Source organism: Papilio polytes, unplaced genomic scaffold (assembly GCF_000836215.1).
Source record: "Papilio polytes unplaced genomic scaffold, Ppol_1.0 DF824269.1, whole genome shotgun sequence".
Classification (NCBI taxonomy): Eukaryota; Metazoa; Arthropoda; class Insecta; order Lepidoptera; family Papilionidae; genus Papilio; species Papilio polytes.
This window is the reverse complement of record NW_013524935.1, coordinates 81622-103574: the sequence shown is the minus strand read 5'-3', so window position 1 is coordinate 103574 and position 21953 is coordinate 81622. Positions and strand designations below refer to the sequence as shown.

General features: G+C 34.8%; 4 protein-coding genes across 4 annotated transcripts; 1 reads left to right on the top strand and 3 right to left on the bottom strand.

Annotated features, from left to right (window-relative positions):
- The first annotated feature begins 497 nt into the window (after nucleotides 1-497).
- On the top strand, nucleotides 498-3203 carry LOC106108361 (60S acidic ribosomal protein P2). Its single transcript, XM_013289520.1, has 5 exons — nucleotides 498-605; nucleotides 1322-1494; nucleotides 1778-1873; nucleotides 2569-2653; nucleotides 3112-3203. Exons 2-4 carry the CDS (start codon nucleotides 1323-1325, stop codon nucleotides 2637-2639), a joined length of 339 nt encoding a protein of 112 aa, XP_013144974.1. The 5' UTR covers nucleotides 498-605; nucleotide 1322; the 3' UTR covers nucleotides 2640-2653; nucleotides 3112-3203.
- Nucleotides 3204-3276: 73 nt separating this feature from the next.
- LOC106108341 (clavesin-1-like) lies at nucleotides 3277-11220 on the bottom strand. The gene is made up of 7 exons (XM_013289496.1): nucleotides 10998-11220; nucleotides 9894-10039; nucleotides 6856-7006; nucleotides 6081-6185; nucleotides 5657-5804; nucleotides 3979-4195; nucleotides 3277-3576 (listed from the first exon to the last, which is right to left on the bottom strand). Exons 2-7 carry the CDS (start codon nucleotides 10027-10029, stop codon nucleotides 3422-3424), a joined length of 912 nt encoding a protein of 303 aa, XP_013144950.1. The 5' UTR covers nucleotides 10030-10039; nucleotides 10998-11220; the 3' UTR covers nucleotides 3277-3421.
- On the bottom strand, nucleotides 4487-5442 carry LOC106108352 (uncharacterized oxidoreductase SSP0419-like). The gene has a single exon (XM_013289508.1). The coding sequence runs from the start codon at nucleotides 5413-5415 to the stop codon at nucleotides 4573-4575; it is 843 nt and encodes a 280-aa protein (XP_013144962.1). The 5' UTR covers nucleotides 5416-5442; the 3' UTR covers nucleotides 4487-4572.
- A 5030-nt stretch (nucleotides 11221-16250) lies between the features above and the next one.
- Nucleotides 16251-19922, bottom strand: LOC106105697 (alpha-tocopherol transfer protein-like). The gene is made up of 6 exons (XM_013286126.1): nucleotides 19782-19922; nucleotides 19073-19229; nucleotides 18392-18496; nucleotides 17863-18010; nucleotides 17035-17251; nucleotides 16251-16402 (listed from the first exon to the last, which is right to left on the bottom strand). The coding sequence occupies exons 1-6, from the start codon at nucleotides 19912-19914 to the stop codon at nucleotides 16251-16253; spliced, it is 912 nt and encodes a 303-aa protein (XP_013141580.1). The 5' UTR covers nucleotides 19915-19922.
- Nucleotides 19923-21953: the final 2031 nt, after the last annotated feature.

Genomic DNA, 21953 nt, shown 5'->3' with positions numbered 1-21953 from the left:
GCTATTGTAGATTGATTAATAAAATCGATTTTGGTATATTTAACCTAAACTAAGTTCAAATATTAGCTACTTTTGACATTATTTCAAATTGTGAGAATGTACAATTTTGAAAATCTTGAATCAGTTGGTTTTCAAAGTAGCAATACTGTTAAAACAGATTATTCCACTGGTTTAGAAAAACTTTTGATGAATTTAGATTTGGACCCAAAAACGGTTTGTGTATTCGTCGATAAATATTCCTAATCTAAAAAAGTGACATCTAGTGAGTATAATTAGTACATGAACGTTGTCGACATACTTCAAATATATATTAATGATAACAGATGTCGCTGTCTGTTCTTGATGAACCCTTTTAAAATATTTTTATTTAAAATAAAAAAAAAATCTTCTGTTTCAAACTCTAAACCTAAGATATTAAAATAAGAAATAATTTTCAAAACCGAAAATGTGGAAAAGAAGGTGACAAAGTAAAGAAACGTAAATGTCACACTGGCAACACAGACAAAGTTAAAAAAGCTGTCATTCTTGAGTTCTTGTTCTTGACAGTTCTTTCGAGTTTCCATCAATTTTAGGCATAACACGTTTCGTGTCGTTACGACTTAAAAGTAAGTGAATTTAATTGAAATAAATATTTAAATGTGATTTACAGTGAGTATTTAGTGTATTGAATTTATATCCGTGTGCTTATACCTCGTAATATTTAGGATTCAAGTGGATATATATTAAACGGACTAATACTCGAGTATTGATATCTTTTACTGTAAATAATAATAACACGTGTGTTTTATTAATTAGGCGCCAATTGATGTTTTTTGTACTGTAATTTTGGTTATCTATCTATTCCGTGTACAATTTAGTCGGCATATAGCGGTACAGGTTAGGTTATTTTTAGTTATTACCGCATGAATTGTAATATTTGTTTTACCAATCAATCTTACACGGTTAATTTTACTATTTTCAAGTAAAAGTCAAAACATGATAATTTTAAACTTATATATAATTTAATAGTAATTTTAGTTTAATGCATAAAACTAATACAGATTGTTTGTCCAGTCGTCCTTAAGTCTCAGTAATACACGTGGAAAGTACTGCGTACAGATCAACAATTATTCTCTAAAGGTTGTTAGTTCCCCCAAATTGTGTGTAACATTCCTATAACAAATGGCGCGAATCATGTAACATTAAAACTTTTATATTTATCACCTAGGTCTTTTCTTTCATAGTAAATCTTCTATACCACTAACAATCTTCATAACTGACAATCCTATACATCGATCTCTACTTTTGCCACTATAACAGTTTGTATTTCTCTGAATTTCAGAATGCGTTACGTGGCCGCGTACCTGTTAGCCGTGCTGGGCGGTAAGGCCTCCCCGGCCGCCGCTGATGTGGAGAAAATCCTCAGCTCTGTGGGCATTGAGGCTGACTCGGAGAAACTTAAGAAGGTCATCTCCGAGCTCAATGGCAAGAGTGTTGACGAGCTTGTTGCGCAAGGTGAGATTCTTATATTTTTCTAGATATTTCATATCTGCTTTATCAATATGAATATGACATAGCCTTATGTAAATTAAATGCTTTGCAAATTTTGTGTTTGGTTAATTTACAAATTTTATAATAATCTTTCATTTTTACTAAGTACAAATGAATTATGATGATTTTAAACTTAACCATCTTTCGTCTGAAGGATCTTGCTGTAAATATTTGTACTGAGAACATCACAACACTACATAGAAGCAATTCTGTTTAAGTTTGTATTACAATGTATCTGTTATTTCAGGCCGCGAGAAGCTGTCATCCATGCCAGTAGGTGGTGGTGTTGCGGTAGCTGCCGGAGCACCTGCTGCCGCTGCCCCCGCAGCTGAGGAGAAGAAGGGTATGTATCCATGGGTTACCTGATATTATCCATAAAGTATAGCTGTATAGCTTTTACATATGAATTGTTAAGATTGGGAACATATTAAACTAGCTTTTGTATGGACCAACTGCGCTATTAAAAAATCTAGTTATAATATTAGTTATTTTGCTCAGTATCTATGTTATATTTAAATGAGTTATTATTATTATTCAATACTTTAGATTTCTAATTGTGATAGGTTTTATAAAATTGATCAAGTAGTTTTTGAGTTTGAATGTTACATGTCTTCATTTTTGAAATTGGCCCAGTAGTTTTTAAGTTAGTACTATACATATAAGAATATAAATCTTTCCTCTTTATAATACTGTTGCTCACAGCTTTGCACTTGGGAAATAAGAATATTGTTACGGATAAATTGCCTTTCTAATGGTGTGAAGAATGTTTGATGGCCCAGTAGTTTTAATTTGAATCGAATACATTCAAAAATCCAAAAATACAAATCTTCCAATTTTTAATATTAGTATAGACAATAAAAGAAACCTAGCATTTTTGTTATTTACAAAACTAAACTCCATTTATGTTTATGATGATTAAGAAATACACCATCTTTCGACTGAGAGACCATGATGGTAACAATTCAATTCTGAGGTCACATTGTAATAATATTTCTATAAACAGTTACTTCTCAATACTAATACAAATTATCTTTACAGAAGAGAAAGAGGCCAAGAAGGAGGAATCCGAATCAGACGATGAGGATATGGGCTTCGGTCTTTTTGACTAAATATTTTTATAATGGTAAGTTTATCTAAAGGAAATACATGCCAGTGAAATATAGCTGGTATGGATCTACTGTCACAGAGAAATACAAATGCCAGGAAAAAGTTGACAATATTGTATGTGACGAAACGGGAGTGTCTGCCTTCAAGTGACATGCCCATAGTTGTTACTAAGTCAAAAATTATGAACTGCCATAGCATGGCCATGCTTGCACTGGATAAGAAAAGATGTGCAAAGAAAAAATATTTCAAATATATGTGTTCATTGGCCAGCACAGTTAGAATGTTACAATCTTAGATTGTATAGATTTACTGGTGCCCCTTTACACTATATCTGATAATTGACAGTCCAGTTATTGAAAACTATTGTCCAACTGTACTGGCCAAGTGTGAACTGTGCATAATCAATTTTGTTCGCCATATTAAATTGCCCAGCTCTGCCTTGTACTGTTGTAACAGAATTATTTTTGTCCACAGTTGTGCGGCGCACGCGGTTTTTATTCCAATTTTGGTATAAGAGTAACTTGACTGACGTCTGTATTTCTGTGAAATATATGGCGTAAGAAAATTATAATCGTTTTATTTTCCTTTAAGTCACCCTTTATTCAGATCTATGTGTTTACAATTTTAAAAAAAATTAAAAAACGAAAACTTTATTAATGTATTTTGTGTTGATACATATGTCATACTGGAAATAACATTGCCAAAGCATGTATTTTTACAATTAGCTTGAGAATATCTTAATATTACAGAAACATTTTCCAAAAAACCTGTATATTTATAGTTATTAATCAATGTCAAGTTTTTTAAATGATCCTTCTACGCCACCGAAAATGTCTGGTATAGTTTTAGGCTTGCCGGGCCGCAGCGCCTCCACCGCTCGCTTATTATTCTCTGCTATGAAGTATTCTTTATTAGCGATCATTTTCGAAATTACCGCTTCTAAAAAAAAAAAAAATAAGAATTCAAAACAACAGTGTTGCCCATGAAAATTTTTACCCGGATATGTACATAGCGTAAAAAAATCGTGTTAGTAAGAAAAAAGATCAGTGGAAAGACAGTACTATTTAAAAAGTGGATTTACTAAAGAAAAACAATAGAATCTACTATGCCTTAATCGTAGCATTGGCAACATTGATATAATTGACATCTGTCAATGTGCAACTAGTGATGTGAATCAATCAGACATAGTTCCGTTTAAAACGAATCGGTAAACCGTTCTCCGGATGATTTTTAAGATGTTCGCAAAAATGTCTACGATGGTTTTTCATCAAAATTTAATATTTAATAACCATTTGTTTTCATCTAAAATTTTGAAAGGCCGTTGTACTTGTATGAATGTACCGTGATATTCCTTGGTAGTCTTGCAACTGCCGCCCGCGTCGGACGGTAACGCTGTCATCGGTATGTATTTATCCAGCGTCGTTGAACCGACTTGATGCACGCAGAGGATGTCCATGAGTTCCTTCTTCATGAAAGGCCTCATCATCAGCAATATTTTGTCTATGAATGATGGCGCGTTGATGAAGTGTAAGCCTTTAAGTTTAACTAAAATTGCTTCCTGAAATTTAAATAAAACTGACTTGAACACTAAATATTACGGATTACATTTTTTTTAGCGGTACATTGCTCAGCAATCATTGCTGTGGAAGGAATTGCGCGTGACTTTTATGAAATAGCGGTTGAGTGCCATAAAACTAAAAAATGTTTTTAAAACCTGAACCGAGTAATAAAAAGCTATATCGTAAATGCAATCTCAAAAGTTTTGCGTGCAAAAAGACTAACTATTTTAAATGGTTAAATTATTTTCAAGGATAGCGAATTTGTATTTTAGCCTTAAATGCTTCCTTATTAACGAGTTTTATTCAGTTATAAAAAAACACGGCATTCTTTGAGAAAATAAAAAGAAAACTTCACATGGCATAGTTTTATTTTAAATTAACGTTTTAGCATACATCCGTTATCAGAAACGAAGTTTGAGCCAGTGATGCCCCTCGATTTGTCACTCGCGAGGTAAACTATAAGTTCCGCTATCTCATCCGGTTCACTTACTCTTTGGAGAAGTGTAATATCTTCTAAATCCTTCCAGGTAACTGTAGTATCAACGCCCACTGAGTTTAGTATTATATCTGTTACAACTGGTCCGGGACTGACTGAATTCACTCTAACTCCATGCTCGCTCAATTCTACAGCTGCACCTTGGCTGAATAAGTTCAATGCAGCCTTTGAGATGCCATAGGCAAGCATGCCTGATGGTGACAATAACACTTTACCTGCTACACTAGACACATTTACGACATTACCCTTGCTAGCAATCAAGTGATCTGTGCACAAACATGTCAGATGTATAGCAGCGCGTGTATTCGTAGCCATCACGTCATCAAACGCGTTTAGAATATCTCCCATTCTGATTGTTCCACTTTTCATTATCCCCGCGTTATTTACCAGTATATCAATCTTGCCGAATTCTTTGAGAGTTTGTTCGACGATACTTTTTACTTCATCTTCATTGGAAATGTCTGCACACACGATTAGATGCTTCGTGATACAAAGAGCAGCTACTTTTGCTAGCTTTGTCACGTTCCGTCCTACAAGGGTTACGTTAGCTTTCTCTTTGGAGAAAAGGATAGCTGTAGCTGCTCCGATTCCAGAACTTGCACCCGTTACGATGACGACTTTGTTTTCGAAACTCATTTTAGAATTGTTTATGTACAGCGAATGTAACAAGCATTTGTCATCCAGTATACTCAAAATAAGGATAAAATAACGCGTTGAATACATTTTAAATGCTAATTTGTTATCATTAATTACACTGTAAACGGGGTTATTGAATTTCAATGTGCTGATAATCATTTTACTGAATATTAACACTAGGCTAAATTATTTACTTTCATTTTTACTGTCTGAAATGTTACTCCATATTTTTATACCGCAAATTATTATCGTCCAATGTATCTTAACTCTGAGCGTTTGTTTTGTTACTCAATAAAACACGATTAAAGCATCATATAGAACCTATTACCTGTAGATAGTACAAGAACTGTTGGATGTTGAGAAGATCCAGTTTGGCGAGATGCCCCAGACTCATATGCTCGAAGTCTATAACAATAATAAAGCCAGGCCAGGTTCCTTGCTCGTACTGCCACAGGTCTAGCAACATGAGGACAGTTCTGTGAAAAAATAGTACACGGTTAAAACTATCCACGATGCATTGTCTTCTACCTTTTCTAAGGTATAGCGAATATAGTTTTTGACTTTTTGTAATAATACTTCGTACTAAAACGAATGCTATATAATTAGAAGACAGCATAAGATATAGCTGGATTTAAACGTTACATTTGCGAATTGTACAGCCTCAAAAGCTCTCCTTCATAAATAGTACTAAATATGCGGCGTAAAAATCTCGCCCAATGCGCTATTAACGCTAAAACTGTCACTGAACTTACTTAATAGCTTGCCCGAAATTAAAAATCTTAGGATCAGGATCCATGAAATGAGTAAACCAAATCGCTGATCCATCTCGTGAACGCGTGTCCAGTAGGGTCATTAGTCTGAAATTAGAACATGCATAGTACATTTTTCTAGGTAGTATTATTTTAGATAATTACAGTAGTTTTTAAAATACCATCTCTGCAATATGATACTTTAAAACATAAACATTAAATTTCAAATCTAAACTGACAAAATTTACGATTTACTGGTACATCACTAATCAAGACGGTAAGTTGACAGCCGTCAAACCTTAAAAACGCCAACCTTCAAGCAAAGCCAACTTCAGTTTGTAATGTTGGTACTGAATTTAAAGAAAATACATAAATTCAGAGGGCATCTATCACTATTTCGTACTAGCTGTTCCTGTACGACTTCATTCGCATAAAATTATGAAAATGTAATTTTATTGTTTACATGTGTCAAATTATCAATTGCAAATGTTAAAATGACATTACGATGACAAACCATGGCAACCTTGCTCCTTAAATAATGTTGGCAGCAACTTATGTTCTCTTCCCCACATTAGGATTTTTATCCAAAATATTTACCCCCTAAGTTTAATGGCGTAAAAGTATAAAGCCTAAAGCGTGACGTAAGTTTAAGGATTTTTATCAAAATAAAGAATTATTCAAAAATATGCTGTAATTGCTGACATCTTAGGCAACAAAGAAGTGTGTGTTTACGCTTTATTATAATAGTATAGATAGAAAAAATCTGTGTCCGTCTTACATGCTTCGCATAGTAAGGTCCACATCTTCAACTTTCCGATCTTTGAAGTACGTGGTGAAGAGAGTACGCAACGTGTAGTGCAGGTCCAGCACCTGTTTGGTCACACCAGAACTTCTGTCGCAGCAGTGATACGCTAGGATAAGGTCTAAATCTAAAACGAAAATAGTACATGAAGACAAACCCCGGTTCTTCCATTATTCTTCTACATTTGTGGATAGTTGGCAGCCCTATTCGTGACAACCCTAGAGTCGTCATAGATTAAGTAATGCCATCAGACACAATTTTGGCAACTATGTTAGATTACTTATCAGTTTTTACATGTATGTAATAATTTAGCAACAATATACTAATAATATTAATATTGAAAACAACTTGGTTATGTTCCTATGTTTATGTCCTATGTAATTGTACCGCAAATTAGTCATTCTAAATGTCAATTATGTGTCTTGTCTTGTCACCGTAATAGACAGGCTATTAGTGGTTAGAATAATTAGTACCACGTTACACGATGTTTATAAACCAAGAATGTTTCTTTTTTATTATGTATTTTGTTCTGTAACCAACCAAATCCACTTAAGCTTCATATTGGCTGTTGCTCGCAATTTTCCCAGGCCTAAATAAAAAATATAGCCTATGTTACTCACTGAAAACATAGCTTTTTATATGTGAAAGAATTTTTGAAATCGGCCCAGTACTTTTTGAGTTATTTCAATACATACAAAAATACAAATCTTTCCTCTTTATAATCTTACTAATATTGTAAATGCGAAAGTTAAATGGATGGATGGATGGATGGATGTTTGTTAGCGTTTGTAGCCTAAACGGCTGAACGGATCTCCATGAAATTTGGCACAGGTTTAGAGTATAGTCTGGAAGAACACATACGCTACTTATTATCCCGGGATAAGTTACGGTTCCCGTGGGATTCACTAATTTAGTTTTTTAATGTTCACTCGATCATTCTGCAACGGTTCAACAAATCTTATTGAAATTTGGCACAGATGTAAAACAAAGTCTGGAGTATACATGGGATAAGCTTTACCCCCGAGGTGTCCGGTTCCCGAGGGATACGTAGCTTTTTGTTATTTATATTGTTCGTATGTTTTCTAATACCACGCGGACGAAGTCGCAGGCAATAGCTCGTATTAGTATAAATTAGCTTTGCCTTGGTTCCGTTTCGCTTCTTTTTAGCTATATAACAACTTTATAAATTATCGGTATTCCTATTTATGTCTAATTAATCGTATAAGTTGCTATTTACATATAAGGAAAAAAGGCTACGATACATTTTCAAGGTTAAATGATAATTAGGTCGAATTAAATAATGTAATTCTTACCACAAATAATAAATGAAACTAAAATTAATCCGCGATGTGCAATGGCATATAAAAAACATTAATAAAGCGTTTTAAATGACACAGGAAAAAAACAGAGCGGGCGCACGCCTTGACTATACCATCGCACAACTGTTTAGTCCCGCTTTGATTACTATGCGCTTATATAGGTGCACTATTCGATTTTTAGTTGTGCAACTAAACAGTTGAATTGGCTGCGAAACAATCGACAATCGCACAACAGTTATGTTATAATTAAGTCGAAGGTGTAGGCTCGCTCTAATGCGACTTTGGACTCTAAAAAAACTCTTTAAATATTCAAATTACCTTTACTAAGAAAAGAATTGTTATTTTGTATGTATTGAAATAACTCAAAAACTAATGGGCCGATGTTAAAATTTCTCACACCGTTAGAAAGGTAATTTATCTGTGTGTGACATAGGGTACATTTTTTTATTAATTTTTTAATTTCACGTGGGCAAAGTCACGAGCAACAGCTAGTTTCGAAATAATCCGGTTTGTGCATAAGTTTTTGTTGATAAGTAAAATATCAAGGTCTTACAATTATACAAGATTCAACAAGGAAGAAACTGCATAACTAAAATAGATATATTAGATCAGTACAGATAAGAATGTCACGATATTTTTATTTATACCACTAAATGTGTTTACACTGCGTGATTTTTTTTTATAACATAAGGTGGCAAACGAGCAAGCGGCCACCTCATCCAAAATAGCGAAGCGACCGCTGTTATCCGACAGAGGAGGAGATGCACATAAAGAGGATATTCCTCTTCCTATGTTACTCCTCTGTCAAATCCACTTCCCCTTCCCATCCTTTCCTTATAAGAAAAGGGTGGTAAAGAGAAAGGGACTTAAGTTAGGCCTGTTAGTGTGGTGCCACTCATCAGACAAAACGCGGAATTGCTTCCATTTCACGCCTGTCTTCGGTGTCGTCGTGGTATTACACCGGGCGTGCCAGCCCTACAGTGCTAAGATGTTAAAGCGGGCACTACCACTGTTAATTATTACTAACATTATAAAGAGGAAAGATTTGTATTTTTTTATGTATTGAAAGAACTCAAAAACTACTGGGCCGATATCAAAAATTCTTTCACCATTAATAAGCTACGTCAACAGTGAGTAACATAGGCTATATTTTATTATTATAGTATAATGTCTCATAAAAGTTTTAATAAGTTAATATACCACTGACATCTATAAATGGAGGCTATAAGACATGGTATTTTGTGCTTATTACATTTTTGCCATTTTGGCTCTGACTGGCAATTGGTAGTTGTAGTTAGGAGTCAAATTAACTAATCCATCTATTTCTATTATAAACTACTAGCTGTTCTCGTGTGGCTTCATCAGCATGGAATTATAAAAACTTTATTTTATTGTTTACATGTGTCAAATTATCAATTGCAAATGTCAAAATTACATGACATGATGACAAAGCATGGCAAGCTTGCTTCCTTGATGTTGGCAGCAACTTATGTTCTCTTTCCCACATGGGTTTATATCCAAAATATTTACCCCCTAAGTTTAATGTGAAAAGTGTAGGGCTTTTTATTAAAGTAAGAATTATGCAAAAATATGCTGTGATTACTGACATACGCCACAAAGTTGTGTGTGTTTACGCTTTATTATATTAGTATAGAAGTATAGATTACTGACAGTACTGACATTGTATTAACTAACCTGTGATGTACTTTCCAGGGAGATGAGGTTGTGTGTCGAGCCATTTGCGAAGTTCTGCAATATCTTGAGGTGTGATACCCGTTTTCTTCTTGTACTCATCTTCTATAGGAAACTCCGAAATAACTTCTGACGGCATTTTGCTGAAACTTCATTCAACATCTTACTCATATGAATGTGAAAGTTTGGATGTATGGAGGTTTTATGGATTTCCATAAATTAAATAGATTTATTCATATCTTAGCTTCTTCGCAACTTTGACCAGTACTAGCTTTCACTCGCGACTCCGACCACGTTGAATTAAAAAAATAAACAAAACCAAGTAGCTTATGTGTTCTTCCAGACTATGCTCTACATCTGTGCCAAATTTCATCGAGATCCGTTCAGCAATTTTGGCTACAAACTACAAACATCCATCCATCTAAACTTTCGTGTTTATAATATTAGTAAGATTCGATATGTTAGATGTTATGCAAAAACCCGCCTAATTTATACGGAATTATGCTAAAAATAAATATTGTAATGTGTTAAAAATCTAACATCAATCCATATTCGCGGAAACTTGTTTTAATACGTAAAAATGTAAAACATGAAATCTATTCAGAAATCTAAATTATAACAAAAATAAAAAAAAAATAAAAAATATACCGACGAATTGAATACCTCCTTCTTTTGGGAAGTCGGTCAAAAAGTAGACTTGGAATATTCAAAGATTCCAAAAAAAATAAAGCATCACAAAGTTAAGTCTAATAAGTTTGATTGTCAAAATTTTATATTTAAAAAAAACATATACTTTTGCCCGACTATAAGGAGGGTAAAGATGTTTTCAGATTGTGTATCTGTACCTATGAGTTTCCAATAGGGAAACACTTATATGAAACATTTCTCTATTTTTCCCATTCCCAGCGTCAGAGTTAACACGAAAATTTGCAAAAATAATACTGGTATAAACATCGATAATTTTACAAGATTTTTCTGGGTACAACCCTATAAATGTGCATAAATCTTATACAATAATTACGATACGAAAACTTCCTTAATTCTTAATTAGAAATTTATATTAAAATGTTTTAAAATTAGCACATAATTACAAGAAATGATACTTACAATTTACAATCTTAAATATCGAATGCAATCATCACAGCACTATTTAATGTTAAAACGGAGCAGAGCACTTGCACATGCGTCTTGTAATACTCACGGCGGCGGATAAAATGTTTTGTATCGCGTCCTTATTCATATAACTTTAAAGATGAATCACAGGCGGAAGCGAATATGTCATAAGTGGTCCAGATGTATTTTTAAGCGGCTCTATGCCGCATTCTCGTACCCCTAACATGATGATTACGACTTTCATTTCAGGGAAAGGACATCTGACCCGAGAGAGTTCATCTCCTGACTCCGTCCACGCGGAATTAAAAGAAAACTAAAGCAACTAGCCTATATTTTCTTCGCAACTATACTCTATACACCAAATTTCATCCAGATTCATTCAGCCGTTCTGGCTACAAACTTTAACAAACATCCATCCTTCCATTTACGTTATAGCGATTTTACTTGAAATTCAATTGTCATTTATTTATGAGAAACAAAAAAAACGATTTCCCAGACCGTTGTACACATTTAAAAAAACAAACGATTTGAGAACCTCTTCAATTTGGATTCATTTAAAAATAATGTTAATCTCATATTATAAATGCGAAAGTTTAGATGGATGGATGGAAGGATGGATAGATGGATGAATGTTTGTTAGAGTTTGTAGACTAAACGGCTGAAGGGATTTCGATGAAATTTGACATAGATGTAGAGGATAGTCTGGAAGACCGCATAGGATACTTGCTTTTGTTTTTTTTTTTAAATTTCGCGCGGACGGAGTCGCGGGCGAAAGCTAGATGCAAATAAAAAACAAAACAATGTTATGGCTGTTCGTATAGTGCGATATAGTTTACTGACCCGCTGGGTATAAGTTTAAATTATACCTACACTAGCATCCTCCTATCAAAAGAGGGTCACAAGATCCTTGTTTGTATTGACCTTGTCATGTCTTTTGTGTCATTTTCTATGTCCATGTTTTACATATTTTGTTACAGAACTATTAGCGATAGCATTGTCTCAGAGCAGGCAATCGCACAATTGTTGTGCGATTGTCGATTGTTTCGCAGCCAATTCAACTGCTTAGTTGCAAAATTAAAAAACGAGTAGTGATCACCTCCATATCAGCTTAGAAATCAAAGCAAGACTAAAGAGTTGTGCGATAGTGGTAGTTTCATAAGCACCACTTAACAAAACATGCCTTTAGCTTACTTACGTGGTGACCGTGGATACTATTTTTTTATAACATAAGGTGGCAAACGAGCAAGCGGCCCCCTCAAATCGCCAAAATGGCGAAGCGACCGCTGCCCATAGACATCCGCAATTGCAGATGCGTTGCCTACCCTTATACTACGGAGGAGGAGACGCACAGAAAGAGGATATTTCCCCTTCCTATGCATCTCCTCTACCGTCAAATCCACTTCCTCTTCCCAACCTCTCCTTATAAGAAAAGGGTGGTAAAGAGAAAGGGACTTAAATTAGGCCTCCGGCACCACACTCATCAGACGAAACACGGAATTGCTTCCATTTCACGCCTGACTTCTGTGTGGTTGTGGTATTACTGGGGGCGTGCCGGCCCTGCAGTGCTAACATGTTAAAGCGGGCACTACTACTATAATATGTTTTTGACGTCTAAAGCCGCTAGTAAAGGAAAAAAAAAATTAAACTTGTTACCTTAAAATTGTTAATTCCTATAGTTCAAAAATTCCTAGTCAAAATAATAGCAGGCGAAGTTTACAATCGCATGGTGACAATACTACGTTTCGGCCTTCAGCCGATTGTATAGAATGGGTTATAATTTTGTTTTAGCTCTGTGATTTAATTACATTACATACTAGTTTTGTGAACAAGGACGATGAACATGTAATTTTGATGACTTGTTACTATTTATTCTCGTGAGATTTGAGATTCTTTTTTATTTATTTATTTTTTTTATAATATAAGGTGGCAAACGAGCAAGTGGCCATCTAATTCCACCGAAATGGAAAGCGACCGCTGCCCACAAACATCCGCAATTGCAGATGCGCTGCCTACCCTTAACTGACGGAGGAAGAGATGCACATAAAGAGGACATTTCCCCTTCCTATGCGTCTCCTCACCGTCAAATCCACTTTTCTTCCCATCCTTTCCTCTTAAGAAAAGGGTGGAAATGGAAAGAGACTAAAATTAGGCCTCCGGCACCACACTCATCAGACGAAACGCGGAATTGCTTCCACTTCACGCCTGTTTTCTGTGTGGTCGTGGTATTACACCGGGCAAGCCGGCCCATTCGTGCGAAGATGTTAAAGCGGGCTCTACCACTGTTAAACGATGATAAAAATGTAATTTTGATGACTTGTTACTATTTATTCTCGTGAGATTTGAGATCTTTTTTATAAATCACTACTAAAAAAATATAAAAGCGGACCATCTATATTCTTAGACGCAATTTCTTTTTACTTACATTATAAATTAGCTTTCGCTCGCGACTCCGTCTGCGTGGAATTAAAAAGAAACAAAGGTGAGTAGCCTGTGTGTTCTTCCCGACTATGCTCTACATCTATGCTAAATTTCATCCAGATCCGTTCAGCCGTTTAGGCTACAAACTCTAATAAACATCCATCTAAACTTTCGCATTTATAATATTACTATGATGCTATTGTTTTTATGGATGTTTGATAGAGTTTGTAATCTAAACTACTGAACGGATGTCGATGAAATTTGGCATAGATGTAGAAAATAGTTTGAAAGAATACATAGGGTACTTACTGAGTTTTTTCTATTTCCGCGCAAATTGAGCCACGGGTGTAAGCTAGTAGTATTAGAAACGACACAGTTTATTGTTTTATTACGTAACTCCAAAACAGCTAAACGGATCTGTATTTTATTCTACCACTTGCCCTTATCCCTTACGAAAGTTCGGAACAGTATGTGCTGCTCTTCCATACATCTCTATCAGCCGTCATATCTGAATCCAATCTTTTCTTAAACATATCCTCTTTTACACAATCCATCCATACTTTCTTCGGTCTACCTCTACCTTTGTACCCATCCACATTATTTTACACTTTCTGGTTTATGTCCCCAACGTTTCATCGCATAACATCCTCATCATCTCCTTATCCTACTCCCGTAGTGGCGCAACAGGTTTTTGTCCTCTACATAACTCTATCTTACGTCATCTCAGTCATCACTCCCTTTTTGATCATGTCACCTTTTACACAATCCATCCATCTCTTTCTAGGTCTACCTCTACCTGTACCTTTCCACACTCATAACTAACATTCTCCTTATTACATGCGATTCATCCCTCCTCATAACATGCCCATACCATGCTAACCTTTTACTCCTTACCTTCTCTACTACTGGGGCTACTCTCAACTTCCTCTAAAAACCTACTTTTGTATTCGGCACTATTTTTTGCCGCCAGCCGCCTGTCGCCAACCCTACTTAGGATTATTTCGTCGCATATCATGCGTGGTATTTTATTCTACCACATAGGTAAAGATAGGTAAATAGCTATCCGAAGACGAAGATGTAACCTCTAGTTTTTAATTCGTCTTAATTACTAGTATTCAAGCGGTTTTTCAAGATAATGATCGCAATTATGTGTTTCATGTTTTTATAGACGTCTGTATTATTACAGACATTAATTATTATTAATTACTATTATTAAATATTTAACATTGTAATTAATAATCCGTCAGACAACAATGATAATGTAAACCAGTTTAATATAACTATGTTACATTACAAAATAGTTGCAGATCGCCGCGCACACATTTGACCAAACTATCGCACAACTGTTTAGTCGCTTGGATACCTATAAGCCAATGGAGGCGCATACTATTCGATATTAATTGTGCAACTTAACAGTTGAATTTTATGCAAAACAATCGACAATCGCACAACTATTGTGCGATATTTTAGTCAAAGATGTGCCTGCTCTTATGCTCTGCCAATAAATATGTTATTCTTAACAAGTTCAAGGAAATACACTATTTATAACTACAGTCTTGTTCGTGCTTTCGATTTAAATATATGATAACACGAAAAAAAATAAAATACTGAAGTCAAAATAGGTCTGTACTCATTAAAATGTATTACAAAATAGTAACAAAACGATAACAACATTTTTAAAGCATAAAATGACTTAAAACTATAAATATTGGGCTTTATTATAATAAACCTTGATAATTTTTAGTTCAAACACACGTCCACTCTTATACCGTAATATAGCGCTTAACGCGGATTTCCAATCCATGGTTATTGAAACATTACACGTATGCATAATGCTTCTTTAAACTATCTATCTTCTTTTTCTATTCCTATGTCCCCAAAGTGGGGCAGAGGGCGTCTACAGTATGCCGCCAGCTCGTTCTGTCTTAGGCTCTGCGTTGTATCTCGGACCATGACAGCCCGATTGCCTTCAAGTTAAATTTTAGATAGTTTAATTGCCTTTAAACTATCTGTATCTATACTAATATAATAAAGCGTACACACACTACTTCGTGACGTACGATGTCAGTAATTACAGCATATTTTTAAATATTTTTTTTCTTTGATAAAAAGCCCTTTACTTACGTCACGCGGCTATATATTCTCACGTTATCAATCTTAGGAGATAAAACGTTGAATAAAAACGTTTATGTGGGAAAGGGACCATAAACTACAGGCTGACAACATCGAGGAAGCAAGATAGCCATGGCACGCTTTCGTTGTCATTTGTGCATTTGAATTTTGACATATGCAATTGAGAATTAGACAAATATAAACAATAAAATAAAGTTTTTATAATTTCACAAGGATGAAGCCGCACGGGAACAGCCAGTAAAATAAAGTATATATACCGAAAGCAGTGTGTAGCATGTTGCTGGTGAAACATATAACCAAGTAGACTTTTACATTATCAATCACTGGTCAAAGAGTTACAAGAGGAATTTTGAAATGGCGCCAGTGGTGTAGAAATTGAGAAGCAAAAGGTTAGCGTGGTATGGACATGTTATGCGACGAGACGATGGGGACATGTACTTGAAAGTATTAAGAATGAATGTGGATGGCTACAAAGGAAGAGGAAGACCGAAGAAAGTATGGATGGATTGTGTGAAAGAGGATATGCTTAAGAAAGGAGTGGATTCAGATATGACGGCTGATAGAGATGTATGGAAGAGCAGCACATACTGTGCCGATAAGGGATAAGGGCAAGTTGATGATGATGGTCAAAGAGTTACAATACATGTTTAACTAAACAGAGAAAAATTATTTCTTTTGGGGAAATACACTTATTGATTAATCAATATCCAACTTCTTAAAAGATCCTTCAACACTTCCGAATATAGACAAGTCCATCCCTTTCCCTGGACGCAACGATTCCGTTACTCTTTTGTCGTTCATCTTCAAGAAGAAATCTGCATTATCCATTAATTTAGCTAACGTCTCCTCTGTGAAAATAAATACACATTAAAATACTTAAGAAAGGGAGTGGCAAGGAAGAGGCAGTATCCTTTTCCTGTTCTTCCCTCTGGTATATTTAACAGAGGGAAGAACAGGAAAAGGACATTTGGAGCAAGGTATTCCTTGCTCCAAATGTAACCTAAGTCAATAGGAATAACGTGATCTATCGATTGGCGATCGAGCGTCAGTGGCTCAGTGATTCAAGCACTTGACTTGTAATCTACAAGTCTTGGGTTCGAATCCCGCCATGTACCAATATGTCTTTCGATTTTTCAAATTTTCATATGTACATAATTTACCCGACGTTCTTACGGTGAAGTAAAACATCATGATGCCAGCACATATCGGCGAAGAAATTCAAAGATATGTGTGAAGTCAACCAACCCGCACTTGGCCAGCGTGGTGGACTAAGGCCTAGTCACCCCTTATTAGGGTAGGCTCTGAGCTGGTTATGATGATCTATCGATTACCAAGATTGTACTCCCCATCATAAAAAGTGCTTAGACAATCGATGGATTGTTATAAAGGATTGGGTATTGAGTTTGGCCATAAGTTAATAGCTATATATTTATCAATGGACAGAGATGGATGCTAGTTACTTTACCAAGCTATAACTGACCTCTAATTTCTTTACAACTCTTGAACTGTCCTCCAGCATCCTTTGGTAATCCAATCATCGGTACATATGACTCAAGCGTTGAAGAACCCTTTACGTGAATCCTCACTGAGTCTAAAAGTTCCTTCTTCATAAACGGTTTCAATATAAACATTAGTTTGTCTACGAACGACGGTGCGTTTAATAAATGCACCTCTTTTAACTTTAGGAACATTGCTTCCTGAAATGCATAGAAAAGTTACAAATACTTATTGAAGATTGGAGGAACATACGTATATAGTTTTGTAAACATTATAGTTTCCAAATTGTAACCTTTGCAAATTGTCTAAAGCGCTTGTAAAACTTTTTAATACCAAAACAATTTTTACAAAAATAAAACAAATAAGATGTTCTAATGGCCAGTATATACAGACATTTGTATTTGTTCAAAATTTAACTACTTATTTGTATAGAACCTATATCTATATCTATACTAATATTATAAAGAGGAAACATGTGTATTTTGTATGTATTGTAATAACTCAAAAACTACCGGGTCAATTTCAATAATTATTTTACCAATAAAAATCTATACGTTATCACTGAGCGACATAGTATTTATTTTAAACAAGCCTTCGCCCGCGACTTCGTCCTCGTGGAATTAAAAAGAAACAAAAATGAGTATTCTGAACAATACTCTACATTCCAATCTATACTCTACATCTATGCCAAATTTCATCGAAATCAGTTTAGGCCACAAACATCTATCCATCCATGTAAACTTTCGCATTTATGTATGATTTTTATGTGAACGTAGTCAAGAGGAAAAACTAGTATGCTATAAAAATGTACCTGCAAATAATATAGGAATTGCTGCACAACAACGATGTCCAATTTCCCTAAATGGGAAAGTGTGACGCCATGTAAATCAATTATTAGACTCAGGCCAGAGCACGTACCGTACTCGTACTGATAAAGGTCCAACAACATTACTGCAGCCCTGTAATAACAAGTAGAAACATTTTAAATTATTGTTTATCTACACTTGCACTCAAAAACTACTGGGCTAATTACAAAAACCTGCGTTATACATTAACTTGGGTTAATTTTTATCTTTTCTCGTGGACGAAGTCGTGGGTAACAGCTAATAATTTATAAAAAAAAAGTACTTGAAATAATTCTTCTACAAGCAACTTCTATTATACAAACTCAAATATAAGTAATTACGTTTCTACTGATGAGTTTATTCCATTTAAATAATTGTATTACATGCAAAGGAAATTATTGCCATCTCTCCTTTCTATTAAAGCAACGGCTTAACTTGTTGAAGATAAAACTGTCATTTCAGCGAATTGTAGCATTTAATTAAAATCAAAATTACCTAATAACATCGGTGAGCACAAACACTTTTGCGTCGTAGTCCAGTAAACAGTGGTAAGACACCGTGTAGCCTTCGTGTGAAATAACTTCTAAAGGCGTTGCCAATCTGAAATGTGACAAGTGTATACTCAGAACTTAACTGTATTGACAAATGTATACTTTGATCTTTATAAATAGATAGGTCATTGGAAATTTGTTCTTCTGTAAACGTTAGTGACAATTCGATCTCTATTTTTATACTATAAGGTGGCAAAGGAGCAAGCGACCACCTGAATCCACCTAAATGGAAAGCGTTCGTTGCCCATAAACATCTGTAATTGCAGATGCGTTGCCTACCCTTAATTGACGGAGGAGGACACGCACATAAAGAGGACAATACCCCTTCCTATGCGTATTCTCCACCGTGAAATCCACTTTTCCTTCCCATTCTTTCCTCTAAGAAAAGGGTGGAAAGGGAAAAGGATTAAAATTAGGCCTCCGGCACCACACACGAAACGCGCAATTGCTTCCACTTCACGCCTGTCTTCTGTTCGGTCGTGGTATTGCACTGGGCGAGCCGGCCCATTCGTGCGAACATGTTAAAGCCGGCTCTACCACTGTTAAAATATCATAGTGCGATAAGTAATGAGGCGCATAATATTTTTTATAACCTATTTCGTATTTTCAAGTTTCAATGACTTACGTAACGTCTAAAGCCTTCAATACACGAGGATCATCCACTCTCCTGTTGTGGAAAAAGTTACTAAACATCGTTCGTAATGTATAATGTAAATCTATGACATCCTTCGTCACACCAAAACTTTGGTTGCAAGCATGGAACGCAAGTAAAAGGTCCAAGTCTGAAAGGGTTTTAATTAATCTTATAAAAACAAAAATAAAATTTTACTCAAGTGACATAACTTAGTGTACTATTAAATTGTCTTTAAACTTCGCCTGTTTGTCAAATTATACGGTTTTTTCACTGATCTTTATTAAATGGACATGTTTCGTTCGGCCTTCAAACATCTTCTTTGAATCTTCAATCACCAACCGCAACTAACAGCGCCAAAATAATGGAAATCAAATAGGCACTAAATACCAAGGTTACCTGTCCATTTATAACGGACAATGTATTTTATTCGACGCTTTTTTCGTATTGGTTTGAAGTTTGTCGTTTGGTGCGTTTTATCCACAATTGTTGGGGAATAAACAAATTTGATAGTTTAATATCGGTCGATAACTTTAAAAATTAGATATCGCCCGCGACTCCGTTCGCATGAGAAAAAAACTTAAGTAAGTAGCCTATGTGTTCTTCCAGCCTATCCTCTATATCTATGCCAAATTCCATCAAGATCCGTTCAGCAGTTTAGGCTACAAACTCTAACAAACATGGATCCATCTAAAATATTGACCTGTTATTAAGTCGTGGGGTAAGTGAGGCTGTGTTTTCAGCCAATCCCTAAGATTTTTAATATCTTCTTTTTTGATACCAGTCTTCTTGCACTCATCAGCTATTGACACTGTTGTTATTTGTAGGGAGGACATTTTCACTGTAAATTCTGGAAAAAAGGGGTAACTTTACATTACTTTTAAAGGAATTTGAAATCTTTTATTATATATTACGTTCAAATTTATTCTAATAGGCGTCTACTAAGTAAATAAATATCTAAAAATGTTTGTTTAATCCTGTCAAACACGAACAAACTTAGCAAATAAATATTTTGACGATGGAATTAAATTTAGTGTTATGCAATATCTGAAATACTAATGGGAAGGGGAATTTTAGACGAAGGAGGGAACGCGTAAGAAGGGGAAAATATTCTGCGTCCTGCTCAGATTAAAGGTAACGCTTCTGCCTGCGGTTGCTTCTCTACTACGGCGAATTAAAAGCCGCTTGCTACTACTGTTTATATAAAAACTAGCTGTTCCCGTGCGATTTCATCAGCATAAAATTATTTTATTGTTTACATGTGTCAAATTGTCAATTACAAATGTCAAAATGACATGACATGACAAAACTTGGCAATCTTGCTTCCTTGATGTTGGCAGCAATTTATGATCTTTTTCCCACATTAGGGTTTTTATCTAAAATATTTACCCCCTAAGTTTAATGGCGGGGAAGTGTATAGCCTAAAGCGTGACGTAAGTGTAGGGCTTTTTATTATAGAAATAATTATTCAAAAATATGCTGTAATTGCTGACATCTTAGGCAACAAAGAAGTGTGTGTTTACGCTAATTATAATAGTATAGATTACTTACTTTTCCTATTGTCTTTTCAAGTTGAAAATTTATTGTCACTGGATAATATTATATTCTTTTTATTTTGTTAGTCTGCACACTTTTGTTGTCAGTAGACAAATAAACGAATTAAAAAAGATTTGAATCTTACGAGTTGATAGCGGAAATACCAAATGTTATTCTATCCTTGAATTTTAATGAGATCAACACAAAACAGTTATTTTTCCTTGTGAAAATTATTCCTATTGTTATTAATTATTAATTGCCAATTATTTTGACTGTGATTTCTTTAATCTATACTATATCTATACTATTATAATAAAGCGTAAACACACACTTCTTTGTTGCCTAAGATGTCAGCAATTACAGCATATTTTTGAATAATTCTTTTATTAATAAAAAGCCCTACACTTTCGTCAAGCTTTAGGCTATATATTTTCTTGTAATTTTATTTTATTTGTAAATATTTTAGATAAAAAACCTAATGTGGGAAAGAGACCATAAGTTGCTGCCAACATCAAGAAAGCAAGATTGTTAAGGTTTGTCATGTCATGTCATTTTGACATTGGCAATTGACAATTTGACAGATGTAAACAAGAAAATAACATTTTCATAATTTCATGCGGATGAAGCCGCACTGGAATAGTTAGTATGAAGTATTTTTCAAGGTCTTCTGCAAAAAAGTATCGCAAAGAACATAATCGTTGGAATTTTTAGGCGAATGAAAAAACTAGAGAAAAACGTAATTAGTGTAGTTAATGATTAATTATCATAATTTTCTTAAACAACTTTAATTAATTAAGATGTACGATTTGTGTAATCTACGTAAAACTTGAAATAAAATCGTTAATATTTGTATTATGAAAATTGCTTCTTAAAAATTAAAGGCCCATTCGCAAAGATCCATTGATAATCTGAAACCAGTTAGTGCAGATAAATAGATATAACATCTGAGAGCTACCAGTCCAATTGGAATCATAAGCCCGAAACTCTTTGTAAGAGCGAATTCAGTGAGTTTCTGCGCCTGTGTTATTATAATAGCAAAATATTAATATTGCTTTAGTTGCTGCTAAATTTTACACAGGTCTCGTAAGTCAAGATGGACGTCAAAATTGCAACTCCATTGATGAGATTTTCTTGAGAAACGAGTGTATTATGAGAAAAAGTGAAATATCATGTTGGATGACTATCTATGTTACACAAATTCTAAAAAATCTGATACTTTTCCATGTATGAGCAATTTGTTAAAAATATATAGTCTATGGGTACTGTCTAAAGTTGCGATTGCGCAAATTGACCTACGTCATAGTTACCAGTCTAGTTCCGAGCTTGTGCAAGCTTCTCG

Excerpts from the sequence above, each read along its gene's own strand:
- LOC106108361 (XM_013289520.1), top strand. The coding sequence starts at position 1,323 with ATGCGTTACGTGGCCGCGTACCTGTTAGCCGTGCTGGGCGGTAAGGCC. Across the intron at positions 1,495-1,777 it reads TGACGAGCTTGTTGCGCAAG|GCCGCGAGAAGCTGTCATCC; the intron begins GTGAGATTCTTA and ends CTGTTATTTCAG. Across the intron at positions 1,874-2,568 it reads CGCAGCTGAGGAGAAGAAGG|AAGAGAAAGAGGCCAAGAAG; the intron begins GTATGTATCCAT and ends TTATCTTTACAG.
- LOC106108352 (XM_013289508.1), bottom strand. The coding sequence starts at position 5,415 with ATGTATTCAACGCGTTATTTTATCCTTATTTTGAGTATACTGGATGAC.
- LOC106108341 (XM_013289496.1), bottom strand. The coding sequence starts at position 10,029 with ATGCCGTCAGAAGTTATTTCGGAGTTTCCTATAGAAGATGAGTACAAG. Across the intron at positions 4,196-5,656 it reads AGTTCTTGTACTATCTACAG|GAAGCAATTTTAGTTAAACT; the intron begins GTAATAGGTTCT and ends TTTAAATTTCAG. Across the intron at positions 3,577-3,978 it reads GACTACCAAGGAATATCACG|AAGCGGTAATTTCGAAAATG; the intron begins GTACATTCATAC and ends TTTTTTTTTTAG.
- LOC106105697 (XM_013286126.1), bottom strand. The coding sequence starts at position 19,914 with ATGTCCTCCCTACAAATAACAACAGTGTCAATAGCTGATGAGTGCAAG. Across the intron at positions 19,230-19,781 it reads ACCCCACGACTTAATAACAG|ACTTGGACCTTTTACTTGCG; the intron begins GTCAATATTTTA and ends AAACCCTTTCAG. Across the intron at positions 18,497-19,072 it reads TTGAAGGCTTTAGACGTTAC|ATTGGCAACGCCTTTAGAAG; the intron begins GTAAGTCATTGA and ends GTCACATTTCAG.